Here is a 16,012-nt window from a genome sequence, read left to right as displayed (position 1 = left end):
GATTCTTTTTAACGTAGTCTTATTTCGAAATGAAGTCTAAAGGTTTTACGAAAATAATTTTAAAAACAATATTTTTCAGCGATATTGTAATTTTCTATTTTTATTCTTACATCATGTACCGTAACTTTTATGAAAAACAAGGATCACAGGACTTATAGTTGTTTAAAAAGTCATAAACTAATTAATTTGTTATTCCTTAAAAAGAGGGATTCCGTATGTCCTATCATTATTTCAAAATAAGAAAATTGATCAATGAAAAAAAATTCATTTATGTTTTTTCTTTGCTGAATGGATACAGATCTGGAAAACAAATTATACTTGATGTTTTTTCAACTTGCTTTAGTTCATCATTGAGCCTTACTAAATAAATTTCAGATATCTGTATTTGATATGAACCATTCAAAATGGTTCACTAGTATTAGAAATTAAGTTGTCCAGTTATAAAATTTCCTAAAGCACTGGGATCATCCGAAGTGTAATACTCAATCGCTAGTTCACAGAAGTATGCGAAGTCCAGGGGCTTGGTATCGTTCTGAAAAAAGAAAAAAAAAGTTTGTGTTAAAACTACTTGAAATTAATAAATATTTTAAGTATGTTTCACTATATTTAGGAAAAATGCTTTTATACTTTAAGTTTAAAAAAAAATCTCGTAAATTTTGCATTTGCAATACAAAACTGAGTTTTCTTATAATATATTATTTTAAAAATGTATGTAATATTTTTTTTTTTTTTAAATTTGTAAGCTTCCTGCGAACAGAACAAAATCTGGTAGGACTACAATAAAGCCTCTTTAGTTCTGGAGTCAGGCTGGGTATTTATTTTCTTTTTCTTATTCTTAAGAATTACTTATTCTTTCTTTTCTTGTTCTTTAAAATTAGTTCTGAACCTAATTATCACCTAATTATCTGGTACTTAATGCGACAGTGTACATTTATGGCTACCACAAGATTCCTTACAACTTTTTTGCAATTATTTCCAATTTTATTTTTAAGTGGTTGCAATAATAATAATATATTTTCCTCATTCAATACATTTTACGATTTGCACATCTTTTTAGTAAAACTAAGTGCTGGTGTGTGTGTGTTTGTGTATTTTTTTCATTTTTTTACTTAAAAATGACGTTTTTTCGGCAGGCAAGAACTATTACAGGTAAAGTTTAAGCAACTAAGGTATAAAATTATCCAAAAAAAGGCTGCTATTTTGAAATAAAAACCGCATTGTTAAAATTATTACCTTTTGAAGAACAGTTTGTAATATTTTTTTTTATAATTCAGCTATGTAAGCGCTATTTTTAAGAAAAAGTAAAATGTCACCTACCAGTGTCATCATTACAAAACACTGTCTTGATTGCCGCTCTGGTACACCAAAATTTTCTAATATATATGCAAATTCTTCCACGTCGATAGCGCCGTCACCTGAAACGACAATTAACTCTTACACTACTAATGTTTTCACGCAAGAGAAACAATAACAGCCGGACGATATCACATTCAGGCTGTTGTTATTTCTCTTATCTTCACCATTCGTAAAGTAATTTATTTTATTAATTTTTACAACATTAATGTTTTTATGCAAGAGAAACAAGAGTACTCCGGAAGAAATCATCCTCAGTAGAGGCTCGAAAACATACTAATATGAAGTGAAAAGGAGTCGGAATTCAGAGGTAATTATCGAGAATGCACATGCAACAGGTTTCCCGCGAAAAGTTTTTTATCCAGCCAAAATTTTGCACTCTTTTGCGGATTCCGCCAGGTTATCGAGAGCCGTGTCTTGGAGAATCAACCATATATAAAACTTCTAGGATACAATGTATACTATAATATCTTTTACGTTATGATTAGGAACTTTTTTTAAATAGACGCTTTTATCTTAAGAGCACCATAAAATGATAAACATGCGCTTTGATATGTTTCTAAATATTCAAAATGTTAAAAGCTTTCAATTTCAAATACCTGCTCAAAAATATTGCAAACAAGAAAAATAGTTGCGCAAATATTGTAATACAATAACAGCACAACTATTAAAATAAATACAACTGTTGTATTTGTGAAGCTGGTATGTGCAATGTTTTCTGGCCGGAGACTCCATCATATTAGCAGGAACATAAATAACACATTTGACAAACAATTAGAAACCTGAGTTTAAAAAAAAAAAAACTTTTTTTTCATTTAAAACGTCTTTTTTTTAAAAAAAGAAGCAATGAGGCGAGATAGGTGATGGATATCTTTACCAATAGGTCAAATTTAAGGAAAATAAGTGTCACTTTCAACAAAATTTATTTCATCAACCGGGAACATGTTTCACTGAAACATATTTTTAGATGCGTAATAAGCAAACCATAATAAATTTGAGTAACACATAGCTAACCTAACGAAAAATATTTCAGCTACACGTATACTAGTTTAAAAAAAAAACATACACACAAAAAACACACGTTTATGAATGAGAGTCCACAAACTCCTGATTTATAAGCACTAAAATAAGTTGAAAATACGATATTTTAGTTTGTTTTTAAAGCGCAGGTTGCTAATATCATAAAACTGAACCCCGTAGCTTATGGACGCGTTTTAATCCTCGCATAAATAGTGTATCTTGGTGTTCAGAAATTTAGAAATTATAACGTCTTAAGCCAGTCTTTTTATTATTATTTTTTTAAATAATTATGATACAGCTGAAATTCATTAATTATTTATTTCTTTTGGAAAGAGAGTATACGTATTATAACACGGAAATTTTATTTAATAGACATTTCAGAATATTTATTTTGTAAATGCTGTGATAAACTGATGGAAAATATTTTTCAACTAATGGATTCATTCTGCAACCAACTTAAATTTAATCTCGCAGATGTTTTAAGTAAAGTCTACTTTGAATTAGGGTGAAAAATAATCTGTGGTAATTTTTAGTTCGTTTACTTCAGTGGGTATTTTTGGAATGTACTTAAAGAGGTTTTTTATTATTTTTTTTCTGCTATAGAAATTATAACATTTTACATCTGGTTCAGTTATTTACAACGATGTTTTTAAGTGAATACCTGAAATGGAGGAAAAGTTTTAATCCAGAAAGATAGAGGTAAACTTATGCCAGGGAGACATAGCTGCATCTACAGCTTAGCACTGGCTAGAATCCTCGAAGAAACAAAGGAAAAAAATTCTTATATTGAACAGTTATTAGCACTATGAATGTGAATGCCTTTGTGTGAATACGGATCGAGACGTGTGTCTTGGAGACCTTTTTACTCTGAAAATTTAAATACAATTTTCCTCCTTCAAGCACGTTAATGTTTGCTCTAAAAGATTTCGAGTAACAGCGAATGAGAATACATTAGTAATTTAGAGTAATTACTGCTACATTAATTTTTTAAAAAATGTAATAGACCTTTTAATTAAAAAATAGTAATAAAATCTATAATTTTAATAAACATCTATTTCAGCAGGAAAAAAAACCTCGAAAACTTACGAAAACGAAAGATAAACTAACTAATCTTTACAGAAGTGTTTATGAGTGCATACTTCTAGAAACGTTTCGTTATAAAAACTTATTCTGTTGAAAAAATTAAATATTCTGATACTATTTATAAAATTCCGTAGACTATGTATACTGTTTGTCAAACCTACATGTTTTTGAAAAGCGATTGACACTGAAACTATTTATGGTGAACATAAACTTACCTGTTCTATCATATATATTAAACCGACACCATAAATACGTTGTCAACCATTCTGGTAAGGCGCTGCTTCCCTGCCGTAATGTTTTATCCAATTGCTCCCACATTTTAACCTATAAAAAAGGAATATTTTATAAGACATAAATTTTCAAACAGCATAAATACTCAAAATCAAATTATTATTCATTTCTTTCTTTGGCATTCCACGTCATTTTTTTTTATTTTAATGATTTTTTAATGGGATTAGTATTTCGTTCTTCTCTGTTTTTTTCTATATGCTTGACTATCTCTATGTTTATCATTTTTTATCAATCTATTTAAATGTTATTTTCAAGAGAGCATTTTCTAATGTCGTTAATATGAACGGACACGACGCTAGATAACATACAGTCGAATGGATTATTCATCCACTTCTCTCTGAGTATTAAATCGGAATAGTCTTGCAGGGTCATTAAATAAACAAAGTCAGTCGAGCCCGCTAAATAGGATATCGGATAAAAGAATATCCGCTTAATATAATGGGGGAAGCTGCTGTACCCACGGACAAAATTTTTGCTAGTCTCTGGGAATGGATAATCGATCCGAAAACTTTTCTGGCAGATACCACAACTTATCATCTAATTTGGCAATTTTATCAGGTGAAAATCTCAAAGCTTTCAACCTCAAAATTTTTTTTCTTAAAAACCAACTTTTTTGTTCGTGGGTACAGCAACCCATTCACCCGCGGACAGGTGCCTTTGTACCCATGGACATATAAAACAATAATATATAAATAGGTCTGAAGAACTAATTTGTACTCAATGCATTTTCATAAGCCATTTTATATTGAAATACTTCAAACATACATTAAAAATAACATTAAATAACACATCCAACAGAAATTAAACTTTAAAAATTAATCGAAGATTTTTTTCAATTTTTTTAAAAATTTTCCTTAATTTTTAACGTCAGTGAACTCTTTAAAAAAGTTACAATTCTTAAGAGAGTTAATGATGTTATGAATAATTAATATGCTTTTAAACAAAAAAAAACTAGATTCATGATAGTATGGCTCTCTATGTTCTTACATAATAACTTCAATTTATATGCAAATTGAAACCTTTAACCAAAATTAAATCACCACAGAAAACTCAGTTTCGATTAAACAAACAAAAATCTAGAAAAATCGATTTCAAATAAAAATAGGTGGGATTGACGATCTGTAGATCCTACAACAGTTGTGGGGGTTACTTCAACACTATATTTTCAAGTCGTACTTTAAATTCATCATCATTGTTAAAAGCAATTTTTGGACGTTGATGACAAGGCACCATTTTGAGGTACTTCACATTGTAAGAAGACTCAGGTGTGACCCAAGGAGACTAAAAATTGCTGTCCGTGGATGCGCATGGTTGTGTGTTCTTGGGTACAAAGGTATGCCATTTTGGTTTTGCAAGGCAGTCACATCGACAGGTCCACATGAACAAAACCTTCAAAATATAGGGAACCATGATACCTACAACAAAAATTAATAATACAACCCACGACGGAGTAAAAAAAAAGAAATTGTTCATGTTTTTTTTTTACTTAGATCCTACTTAAAACGAAATAATGTGATAGAATCCTAAATGTTCGTTTGATGACGTTGAAACTTTCTCGAGTATTGGAGAGGGTTGTGACACACACGTTGAACCCCAATTAGGGAAGTTGCAACCTATTAAATGTTCATATTTTGGCTATTGGATATTGTTAATTGACCCTCAAAACTAAAAAATTCACCATCGCCGAATTTTAAAACACCGTGGTTGATTTTTAATGAATTTTTAAAAATCCACGCGCAAAAGTGCGCGCTTCTGAAACGTCACTAGCCTACGTCACAGGGCGCGAACGGGCAGCCTTCCGCCGAAGATCCCTTGTTTTCGCTAGGAATATTTTGAGCGAGCTGATATTTATATTTTTTAGAAATTCAATAATCCTTTTGAACACACTATGGAGACCGGATTCGTTAAAGCACAATCTAAATAATCTTCCTCATGTAACATCAATGAGGATATTCGAATATTTCCGAGAGGATGAGAGATTTAATGTTCCAGAAACGCGAGGAGTTAAATGCGAGGAGATAGCCTTTTACGTTTCGTCTTCGAAGTCGAATGCGTGACCTTCGGCTTCTGCCCTACCGGAAGGCGCATAACGTCACTTCCTATGCCATCTGACGTCACAGACGCTTGAACTTTAAAAATTAATTTAAAAAAAAACTACTTATCGTATCGCAAAATTTTTTTCACCTATGATGTTCATACATGTTACTCTATCATATAAAAATAAAATTGAAAAATCGAAAACTTCCCTATTCCCGACCAACATTCGTAAGTACAAACGTCCGTGGGTACAGCAGCTTCCCCTACATTTTCAATGTACCAAACCAATGTAATGTGTTGTTTTGATGCTGGTTAATGGAATATCCCGCTTATAAGAATATTTTTTCGTGGGAAAATGGCTATTCCATTTAGCAGGTTCGACTGTATGTCACTGAAAGCACAGTTTAATCTAATACAACAACACATCCAATTCTTTCTTCAACTACTTGGTTGACTGTGAAAACTCTTGCCTCAATTATCAATTCAACGGCACCGGAAAAGCTTATTTTAAAAATTATGCAGTTGTTAGAAAATAATTTTGATTAATATTGCTATGAAAAAAGGCAATACTCATGACAGTCATAAGAATTTAAAACTCAATTGATTCTGCATAAACTGCATTAAGGTATAAAAAAAAGTTTGAAATGGCTATTTTTGTCAATATTTTTTCAAATTTATTTTATGGATTTATCGGTTAAATCAATCAATTCGTTAACTTTACTAAGCTGGTCAATTTTTGCCTCTACGTTCATTCGAAGAAGAGATATTGACCTGTGCATGTGTACAATCTATGGCAGAAAGCTGAAACTTTAAACTCAAAATGCATTTTTCTCCAGATGAAGTTTTATATTAAATTTGCTTATTTTAAAAATGATAACTTAAAATGATATCACGCAGATTTTTTCTAAAAATCTGCGTACTTTGTTTCTATACTGTTATCTAGGAAATATACCAATATGTTAATAAAAACAGCAGCATTTCATTATTTATGGCTTTTTCGTTACATATCAGCGTACTAAATTTGCCGCAAATCTTACAAAATAGACCTCGATGAGCATGAAAAAAGAATTTACATAACCAACATTTGTTGGTATATGCGCTCAGGCTGTACGTTTATTTTTGGAAAAAAATAGCATATTTTATTGCATATTTTAAGTTTTGAAAATTTTCTTACAAATTTAACACTCAAAAATTTTTATAAATTTGCATGCAAATATACTTAAAAATACTAGTTTATGATGAAAAATAATTAATATTTTTAAACATAGTTTTCGTGACAAAGGGCCCCTAGAATGCTCGAACAAATTGAAACTCACCCATTCATCTGCAGTGACAGCGTCGTCTTCATCTTCATCAGCCTCTGTTTTTAACGACTTCCAAATGGACCGAAAAAGATCTTCTGTCATTTCGTATTTTTCAGATTCAGGTAGCCAACCATTCAATTTACAAACGTACTGCATAGAAAAGCATTTATAATTTAGATTGAGGAAAACAAATGCGCAAGGCATATACATCTGCAACCAAATAATTTAAGAACTCCGTCTTTAATTGAAATATAGCATTAAGGGAAGTCGGTCACTGTATACGCGTAATGTTAAACTGCTTAACTTTATGGGACCTTTTTTAAAAACCTTTTAATGACAGAAAATTACATTTTTTAGTGGTTTCAAGATATATCTAAGTCTCTACTAAAGCGACATTTTAAGGCAAGTTTGTTTACATCAAAATTTATTGAATTTAAAGCAATATTAACTTTTTTAAAGAAAAAACGGAGTTTTTGACCATCAAAACAGATGCTTGAAAACGTATGAGCCCTAAAGCTAAACATTCAATATGAGTATGTGCATATAAACAAAATGTGGTGAAAATGTCGAAGCAATATGTATAGTAGTTCTCTAGAAAAAAGATTATGGGTTTTTAAAAATTGACGTTTTAAAAATAAATTTCGTGCCGTTTGAAAACTCTTGATTTTAGTATTTTCAAAACATAAAAACTTTTTTAAAAATTAATTTTTTTAAAGTATCAGGGTCAAAACTCTCTTTAAACAAGTACGATTAAGTTTTGATTGCTAATAAGATTATACTTCATTTAGTTGATAAAAAATCATTAATTACGTGTAGACCTCTGTATCCGCACGGTATACTATCGAAAAAACTAGCTGTGTGTGCTTAGTAAAAGTATAAAGTTTCAAGAATTTATCAGCAAATCTTTATAGCTATCTGCATTCCTTCTTTATTTATTCTTATATTACATTTTTCGTTAGTAGAAAATGTAAATGCAAAATGTAGTAAACAATTAAAATTGAAATAACTAAGATATCAATACGAAACATATTTCTAAGTATGCGTTTACCATTGACACTGCTCATAGAGAGAGAATTAACCGAAAGATTAAATAGAGAAGTATTTTTATTCCTAAAAAGAGTTTTATTTTAAGTAATGGTAACAAGAAGTTTACTTTCTGCTGTGATATTACTTTTATCACAGCTTCTTCGCCCCTAGATGACAGCACGGGTCTGCCAATCGCATTACAAAATATGTCAAAGGAAATTCAAAGGTCCAATTTTAAGTGTAACTTTTATAAAAATATTAATTATAAAAAAAACAGTTAATACGTGAGCTTATTGGTTATAAAATGAAAATTATCGTTAAAATATGCCTTACTTAGGAAGTTAAATGAAATATTACGCACATTATAGCTCCCCCCCCGCAAAAATAATAATAATAATAACCGTTAAGAATTATTATGTTGGGTACTTACTTCTTGCACCATGAAGAAGTCAGATTCCGTAATGACGCCGTCTTTATTTAAATCTAAAAATCAAAACATTAAGACAGTAAAAAAATAAATACACAGTATCAATTATATTTTTTGATTTTTCTTTTATTCTCACTTGAAATGAATAAGCTAAATGATCAATTAACTGTGCCTTTTTTTAATCAAACCAAAAGTTAATTTATTTTAAACTATTTATTATGTAACTGATGAATTTTTAGTTTAATTTGAAATGAAAACCTCGCACGCAACAATATAAAGCAATAAAAATACTGAAGAAAGGGAATAAGGTATCGAACACTAATACTCATTATAAAGAGGTAGTCGTAGTAACGTGTTCTTGTAACTGACAATAACAAAGATCATGCAAGTGTCCGTAGGAATTTTGTAAAATACTCTTTTATTATCTACACTAGCAAACCAAACTGGTTTAAAAAAATGAGTCTAAAATGTTATGCATTTCGTCTTTAATTAGAAGTTTAATTTTTAACTAGCTGGTAAATTGTATAAGCAGAGCATTATTTTTGCAGCATAAAACGAATGAACGTAATTTGTTATTTTGAAAAATGATAGCACGTGTCCAGAGTTACAAATAGTATATATATAAATCTAATTATAAACACGTTTCAGGTTCAACACAGTACACAATACAAGAGCTTAAACTTGTCAGAAGATTTGTATCGAGTTTCAGGCCAGCAACACCTTTTCGATTCTTGCACGACTTAGAGAAAGTTAAAAAGTGTTTATAGAATAATCGTCATGTTAGAATTTTACTAAAAGTATAATACTTTGCAACTAATATTCTTCATCTGAAATACCACATTCTTTTATTCGCGTAAATAAGTTTTAATTCCTAAAACTCTGTATTAAAATTATACATTTAAAATTACGATCAAGTTTTGCAAAAAGTGAAGGCTAATTTTTGTTATTATGATTTTTTTTTAATGTTCTAAGTTTTTTAATTATGTTCATTGAGCTCAACGAATGTATGCATAATGCGAAACTAGAGATTGCATACAAAATTTTCCAAGTCTGTTTTAATTCAATGTCAATGGAAACACTAAAAGTTTCGATATTCTTCCGAAGAACATGGACCGATATTGAGTGGATATATTATCTTATTATTATTGTCTTTTTTTCATAATTCTTGTGTTACAATAAGTTCTCTGTCTTTTTCTTTGTTTTTAATATTACTAAAAGTTAGTGTTTACCTGAATAACTAAGAGTATATTTACGAGTAAAAACATTAATTATGTTTCGTTGTAAAGGTACTCAACCTCGAATGACTAAAGTACCCAGTTTACACGGAAATTATAAACACTTTTTTTTTTTTCCATCTTTAGTTATCAGTATCATGGCACCATAATTCATTACATACAGCTTTTTATTGAAAAAAAAATGTGTAAGAGGTTTCAGAACTGATGTAAGAGTAATATCATCTCGTTTGTAAAAAAAAAAAAGACATTGGAGGTTGGCTAGAATTTATTTGTTTATTTAATTATTTATTTTTGTCTATTAAGTAATGTTGAGTAGTATATTAAATTTAGTTTATACTTGCCGTAAAATGTTCTAAATTCGTAGAGAAGTTTGTTCTTTCTAAACTCTGACAAAGGTTCATTGTTTTTCTTTATCTTACTTATGTCTTGACCCATGATCAAGATTCATCTGACACTGAAACATAAGGAAAACAAAGCATAAAAACATATTCCTGGATATGACTTTTTACGATATGAAATTTGAATCTGTGATGAAACTAAGTAGTTATAACAGGACGAAAATATGCCTCACATATACTAATATTAGGTTAAAAGATGAAAAATAAACCTACCTCAAGGGCCCCATCTTATATTAAGATGAATCTTCCAAAACTGATATAACATTTAAATACATTTACATTGTTTCTGGGAAATCACGGAAAACGAAAGGTAATCAGAACTTCTACGCTTTGTGAGTTAGTCCTTAGAAGCTGTCCATTATTGATGTTACACTTTTTTCCCCAACATTTTAACCCCCTTCCACCCTTTGTCACCAAGTGTAACACTTCAACATACCCCTCCCCCCCTTCCTCTGTCACATGCCATGCTATTTTTCATACATATATTCTTATAAAAAATGTCACACTTCTTTTTCCCCTCAATCCTCCTTGTCAGAAACTCACAGTTTCATTCACCCCTGCCCCCCTCCCTTCAACGTGTGACATTATTGTGTACTGCCCCTAATTGTGAAAAGGATATTCCAAATGTAGAAAACCAAAAGTAACGGATATCTTCTGCTCAGTTTTTTTTTTGTAATTATGAATTTCAAAAATGTTTCTAACTCGTCTACAGTTATATATTAAGTATTGAAAATCAGAAATACTGCTCAAAAGTTTAACAAGGCATGTTTTTCCGCTTTGTATTTTAAAAAACTATTTCATATCTTCGAAAATTGGAGTTTTCAAATCATTTGAATGTTTTTATTTTTTTTAGAATCAGCGTATAAATTTTGAAAATAAAAATAATACACATTTCTTCTTTCCCTGACATCTTCTATTTTATCCTTCGAAATTTTTACGGAACTGATCACTCTTTTAATCTTTACTATTACCGTACATTTCAGGCTTTGAAAATGAAGTTTACTTCTCTGAGAAATGTCAAGGAATGTTTCTAATATAGTAAGTAGTATACACTAGATGCACAACTGAGTAGCGGAAAGCACTGGCTGCCATCAAAATCGCGATTCTTAAAGTAGTGTGAGTAAAATCATAGCCTACGAGGATGAAACGCTGTTTGCATCTTAGAGCAGGAATTATGAATGGAAAGAACAAGTCCAACCATTGGTATAACAAAAGCTTGGGAGAAACAGGTCTCATGTCACGTGACTTAGCAACGACCAATGCTTGACACGTTTTGGGTTAAACTATTGAATTAAACCTGATTTCTTCGAATGCTTTGCTCTAAAATGTATCACATGACTTGGTGTCTTCGTTTCGCGAATGAAAGTCTTCACTCCCTCCATTTTAGCTCTTCACAATGGGTTAGTTTCCTTCAGCCAAAAGTACTACTTTTAGTCGTTGAAATGGATGGAATGAGCAAAATAATTACATGGACACAGAAAATACTTTCATTTTCCCAACAGTTTTTTTTAATTAATTTTTTTAAGTGTCCGATTTTTCAAACAAGGCGTGGTCTTTATGGCGACACAAATGATGCAATTTGGCGCATCTTTCTACTACGTTTCCATGTTATGATAATCAAGCAGCGAATTAAAATTGCGCTCTACGCTTGCTATCAACCATATCGTTGCCAATACACGTGAGTAAAGATGCGAATTAAATATTTTGATCCGTGAATGGCAACAATTAATTGCATTTCATCATTTTTGATGTTACACGACAGAAGCGTAAACAATAAAAACGCAAAGATTTAAGTAATTTTTTTAAAAATATTAAACTTAAATAAAGTATTTGAAAAATGGTCAGATCCTATGTTTTTAAGCATGCTCTTTCAGAAAAAAAATACTTTTAAAATTTTGGAAACGACCCCATTGTTTGCATCCTAGCAGAGCAACGGCAAAAGTTGTTTGTACGCATGCATTTTTTGGACATTTGCCCGTCTAACAGTTGGTCTCGGTTGCTCGTTTAGCCGGTCTCTCCTTGTGTATCTAGTTAATGCTACATCAATGGTATCCCCATGCCTTGAGAAAATAAACCTAGCATTATGTATTTGTTAAATTGTGGACTTTTTTTATGTATCATATATTATGGATAGATTTCTTTTTCTTTAATTTCTGGAAAAAAGAAAAATTCTTCCACCCCTCCCCTTTTTTACATTATTCAGTTTGATTACGTACAAATATTTAGTTTACAATGTATTTACTTATTTTGTCAATGTAAATACAACATAATGGAGCAGATAAACTAAGAAGCTAAATGTAGAGAATTTAACTGCAGCAGAAACTAAATTGTCAAGTGAATCAACAACAACGTTATTTGAATAATAAAGAAAGTGGTTGAAAAATATCATTTGCGTACTGGGAGGATATTTTTACATCGGGGGTTATGTTTCCTTATCATGGTACTGTTTGATACGCACCGCTTTCGTTTGAAATATGAAAATGACAAAATCCATGCCTTCCCTCTCATTCCCTGGAATTTATTTATGAAAGATACAACTTTAACATTTCTTGTTGAGATAAACGAAATGTATTTTCAATTAGGACAAAAATAATGGGTCCAGAAGAAATATTTCAAAAACGTATTTAATTTGAAAATTAATGTTGGGATTCCCTTATTACAAAATTTAAAAAATGGTGATGATTGCTGGTGACATTTTCAAAAAAATATCTACCGCTTTAAAGCTGTAAAATTTCAATCAAATACCTTTTAAACACATACAATTTTAATTTTTGAATGAAAGTATTTTAAATACAAGGAAGAAATTTTGTAGTATTTTGAAATTTTCATGGTAGATGGCAGCATTAGTAAGAAACATTAGGCTGCAAACACTATTTCTTCTGCAGTTTCAAACAGCCTTTGAAAATATATTTTCGTCTAAATTAATGTGTATTAATGAAAACTTTTAATTTTATAACATCCTGGATGGAGTAAGAGGACTACTTGTTTAATATCACGGGTTATTCATTTTTCCCCTTTTCTTTCTTTCTTTTTTTTCAATTATTTTCTTCCTTCTAGCTCCACATATCATATGAAACGATATTAAATATCATTTGTTAAAAAAAATATACTTTAGTTTTTATTATTTCATTTATTCATTCATTTATTTACCTTTTTTTTACAAAGTGATGGTTGAAGGATGTTACTTTATTTATTTGTTTTTAAATTTGAATAAATATACACAATCCCTAGTAGCACAAAAAACCGAACGACGTAGAAAAACTTTCAAAACCAATATAGAACTATATTTTCACCGACGTCGAACTACTTAAAAACTTGCCACTTCCGTTACGTTCACGAATATCGGCCCTGAACATTCAGGAATAACGGTCCTGAATATTCAGAAATAACGGTTCTAAAACCGATCGACGTAGAAAAATTTTCAGAAACTACATAGATCTATATTTTTACCGACGTCGAACTACGTAAAAACTTGCCACTTCCGTTATGTTCACGAATATCGGCCCTGAACATTCAGGAATAACGGTGCCGAATATTCAGAAATAACGGTTCTAAAAACCGATCGACGTAGAAAAAGTTTCAAAAACTACATAGAACTATATTTTCACCGACGTCGAACTACGTAAAAACTTGCCACTTCCGTTACATTCACGAATATCAGCCTTGAACATTCAGGAGTAACGGTTCTGTATCGTCACCCCAATTGCTATAAGGCGACAATATGTCATTTTTTTTTTTAGATACAATAATTTATAAATAAAGAGTTTTTACACTTCTTTCAAAACATATTCATCATAATAGCGGTTGATTTTATTAAGTGAGAAGGTTTTGTACTATTGCTCGGCACAAGCATGCAATTTCATACATCAGATGCATTTGTGTTCAAGATACATGAAGCTTCAGCATTTTACCGATTTTATTAAAGTGAAACCGTGCTTTCTATTTACGTACTTAAAGTACAATGAAATATTAAGAAAAAACCCTTTAAAAAAAGGAGAAAATAAACTTTTCAACTCAATATTGAAAGAAAATTGCCCTTTTTCTAAAATTCTTAAATGAAAAAACAAGTAAATTGAAATTTAATAAATAATAATTAATAAACTAGGATTAAATAAGACGGTTAAAATCTTTCACGTTTTGTAAATACGATGGCTTTTGCATTTTGCAGTATAATACAGCAAAAATTTCAGAAATAATTTCTGCTTAACATATTTTTTTGTCAGTAAATAAAAAGTAGTAAAAATAAAGCTTTCTTACAGTAAAAAAACAGTCAACCTTCAAATTCCAATAAATATAAAATAATCATTAAATATATTTTACTTATTATGCATAAATCACCATACTATACCTATAAATGACATCTTCAATAAAACAATAACCACATCAGTAAAAACAGTAGAAAGAACAGAAAAATAAGAGTATACTTATGTTTCTTCTAAGCATGAGACTACAAACTGAAATTGTACTTTTTCAGCAATACTTTTTAATAGTAATTTTTAAAAGCAGTAACAGAGGAATGCAGGTTGAGGCTCTTAGATTTTCTTTTATGCAAGGCATGAAATTACTTAGTAGTTTTTCAGTTTTTGGGAATAAAGTTGTTATTCAAGAGTTAAAGACTTCTCGTAGCAAAATACAATATCTTGCCAAAATAAAGAGTAGAAGCAAACTATTTCTTAAAATATTTATTAAAAACGAATTAAATAGAACTGGTTTACATAGTATATACAGGAAACACTGCATCAGCTGTAAATATATGAACACACTAAGGTAAAGACCGGAGCAACACAATCTAATCATCCATTCACCATGGAGAATTGGGATTGTTCGCAGCACTCAATCCTTTCCACACATGAAGTCTTCAGAATACTTAACCAAATCTTGTTTTCACGTATTGAAATAGCATAGGGAGCACCAGCTAAAAAACATAAGAATTAAAAACATTAAACATTTTTTACTGTACAAAATAATAAACCATCAATTTTTGGCTATTTTGTGATAGATTATGGAAAAGACATGGAGAATTATTTTTCCTACTTATCGATAACATACAATCAATCGACTGTATACTGAGTAAGAACAATCTGTTTTTAGACAGTCACAGGGGAGAATTGAATTAGTCATGTTGATTGTACCAGTAATGTAATGTTAAAATTGCAAAAAATGCACTTTTCTTTGAAATAGTATGAATGGCGCAGCCAAGAAGTTTTGGAGTCGAACCTCCCGAATAGAACTCTCAATTTCAACACATATAGCAGGGTTTAGTTTTTTACCAGGACATGGAAAAAAACTAGGTTTTTTGCAGGTAGAAACTGTGGTGAAAACCTAGAAAATACTGTCAGCCCTGCTTAATCAGGAAACAGTTGAATGAATACCCAGCTTATATGAATAAAACCTCTAAACCTCTTGGAACCAAATATTTCTCCACAGACGCAATGTTAAAGATCCGCACTTAATCGAATAATTTCCCCCAATAATTATATAATATTAATTAGCTTTTGTTAACATTTTTGTTGAGAAAAATTTTGAACAGACTAGATATCTAGATATAAGCTAAGAACAGCTATTGACGTAAAAATGTAAAACAATAATTTTCGCTATCAATAGGAGAGGAAACATTCATTTTCCATCAAAATAACTCTTCTAATCCACCTAATTTCTCTTGTCGTTGAGAAATATACACGTTTCAGACAGTAATAAATTGATAAATACAGTACGCTCTTGGTGTCACGAAATCGAAGGAACAGTAAAATATATATATACATATATATAGGCAGAGTTTTCGACATAACAAGGTCATAATCATAATAAAATACTGTTCTAAAAATTAGTCATGATCAC

At 30.4% G+C, this 16,012-nt stretch overlaps 1 protein-coding gene across 1 annotated transcript in view; it reads right to left on the bottom strand.

Moving 5' to 3' along the window:
- Positions 1-255: 255 nt before the first annotated feature.
- LOC129225015 (sarcoplasmic calcium-binding proteins I, III, and IV-like) overlaps positions 256-16,012 on the bottom strand; it is a 30,676-nt gene continuing 14,919 nt past the window's right edge. Inside the window, exons 2-7 of the mRNA XM_054859564.1 lie at positions 10,118-10,230; positions 8,545-8,597; positions 7,101-7,238; positions 3,672-3,780; positions 1,318-1,415; positions 256-532 (exon numbers count right to left, since the gene is read on the bottom strand). Of these exons, the coding sequence (XP_054715539.1) occupies positions 419-532; positions 1,318-1,415; positions 3,672-3,780; positions 7,101-7,238; positions 8,545-8,597; positions 10,118-10,211 (606 nt within the window). The 5' untranslated portion in view covers positions 10,212-10,230 and the 3' untranslated portion in view covers positions 256-418. The remainder of the gene's footprint in view (positions 533-1,317; positions 1,416-3,671; positions 3,781-7,100; positions 7,239-8,544; positions 8,598-10,117; positions 10,231-16,012) is intronic.

This window comes from Uloborus diversus, chromosome 1 (assembly GCF_026930045.1).
Source record: "Uloborus diversus isolate 005 chromosome 1, Udiv.v.3.1, whole genome shotgun sequence".
NCBI lineage: Eukaryota > Metazoa > Arthropoda > Arachnida > Araneae > Uloboridae > Uloborus > Uloborus diversus.
Note: the sequence above shows the minus strand (reverse complement) of the source record. Positions and strands in the feature narration are given on the sequence as shown.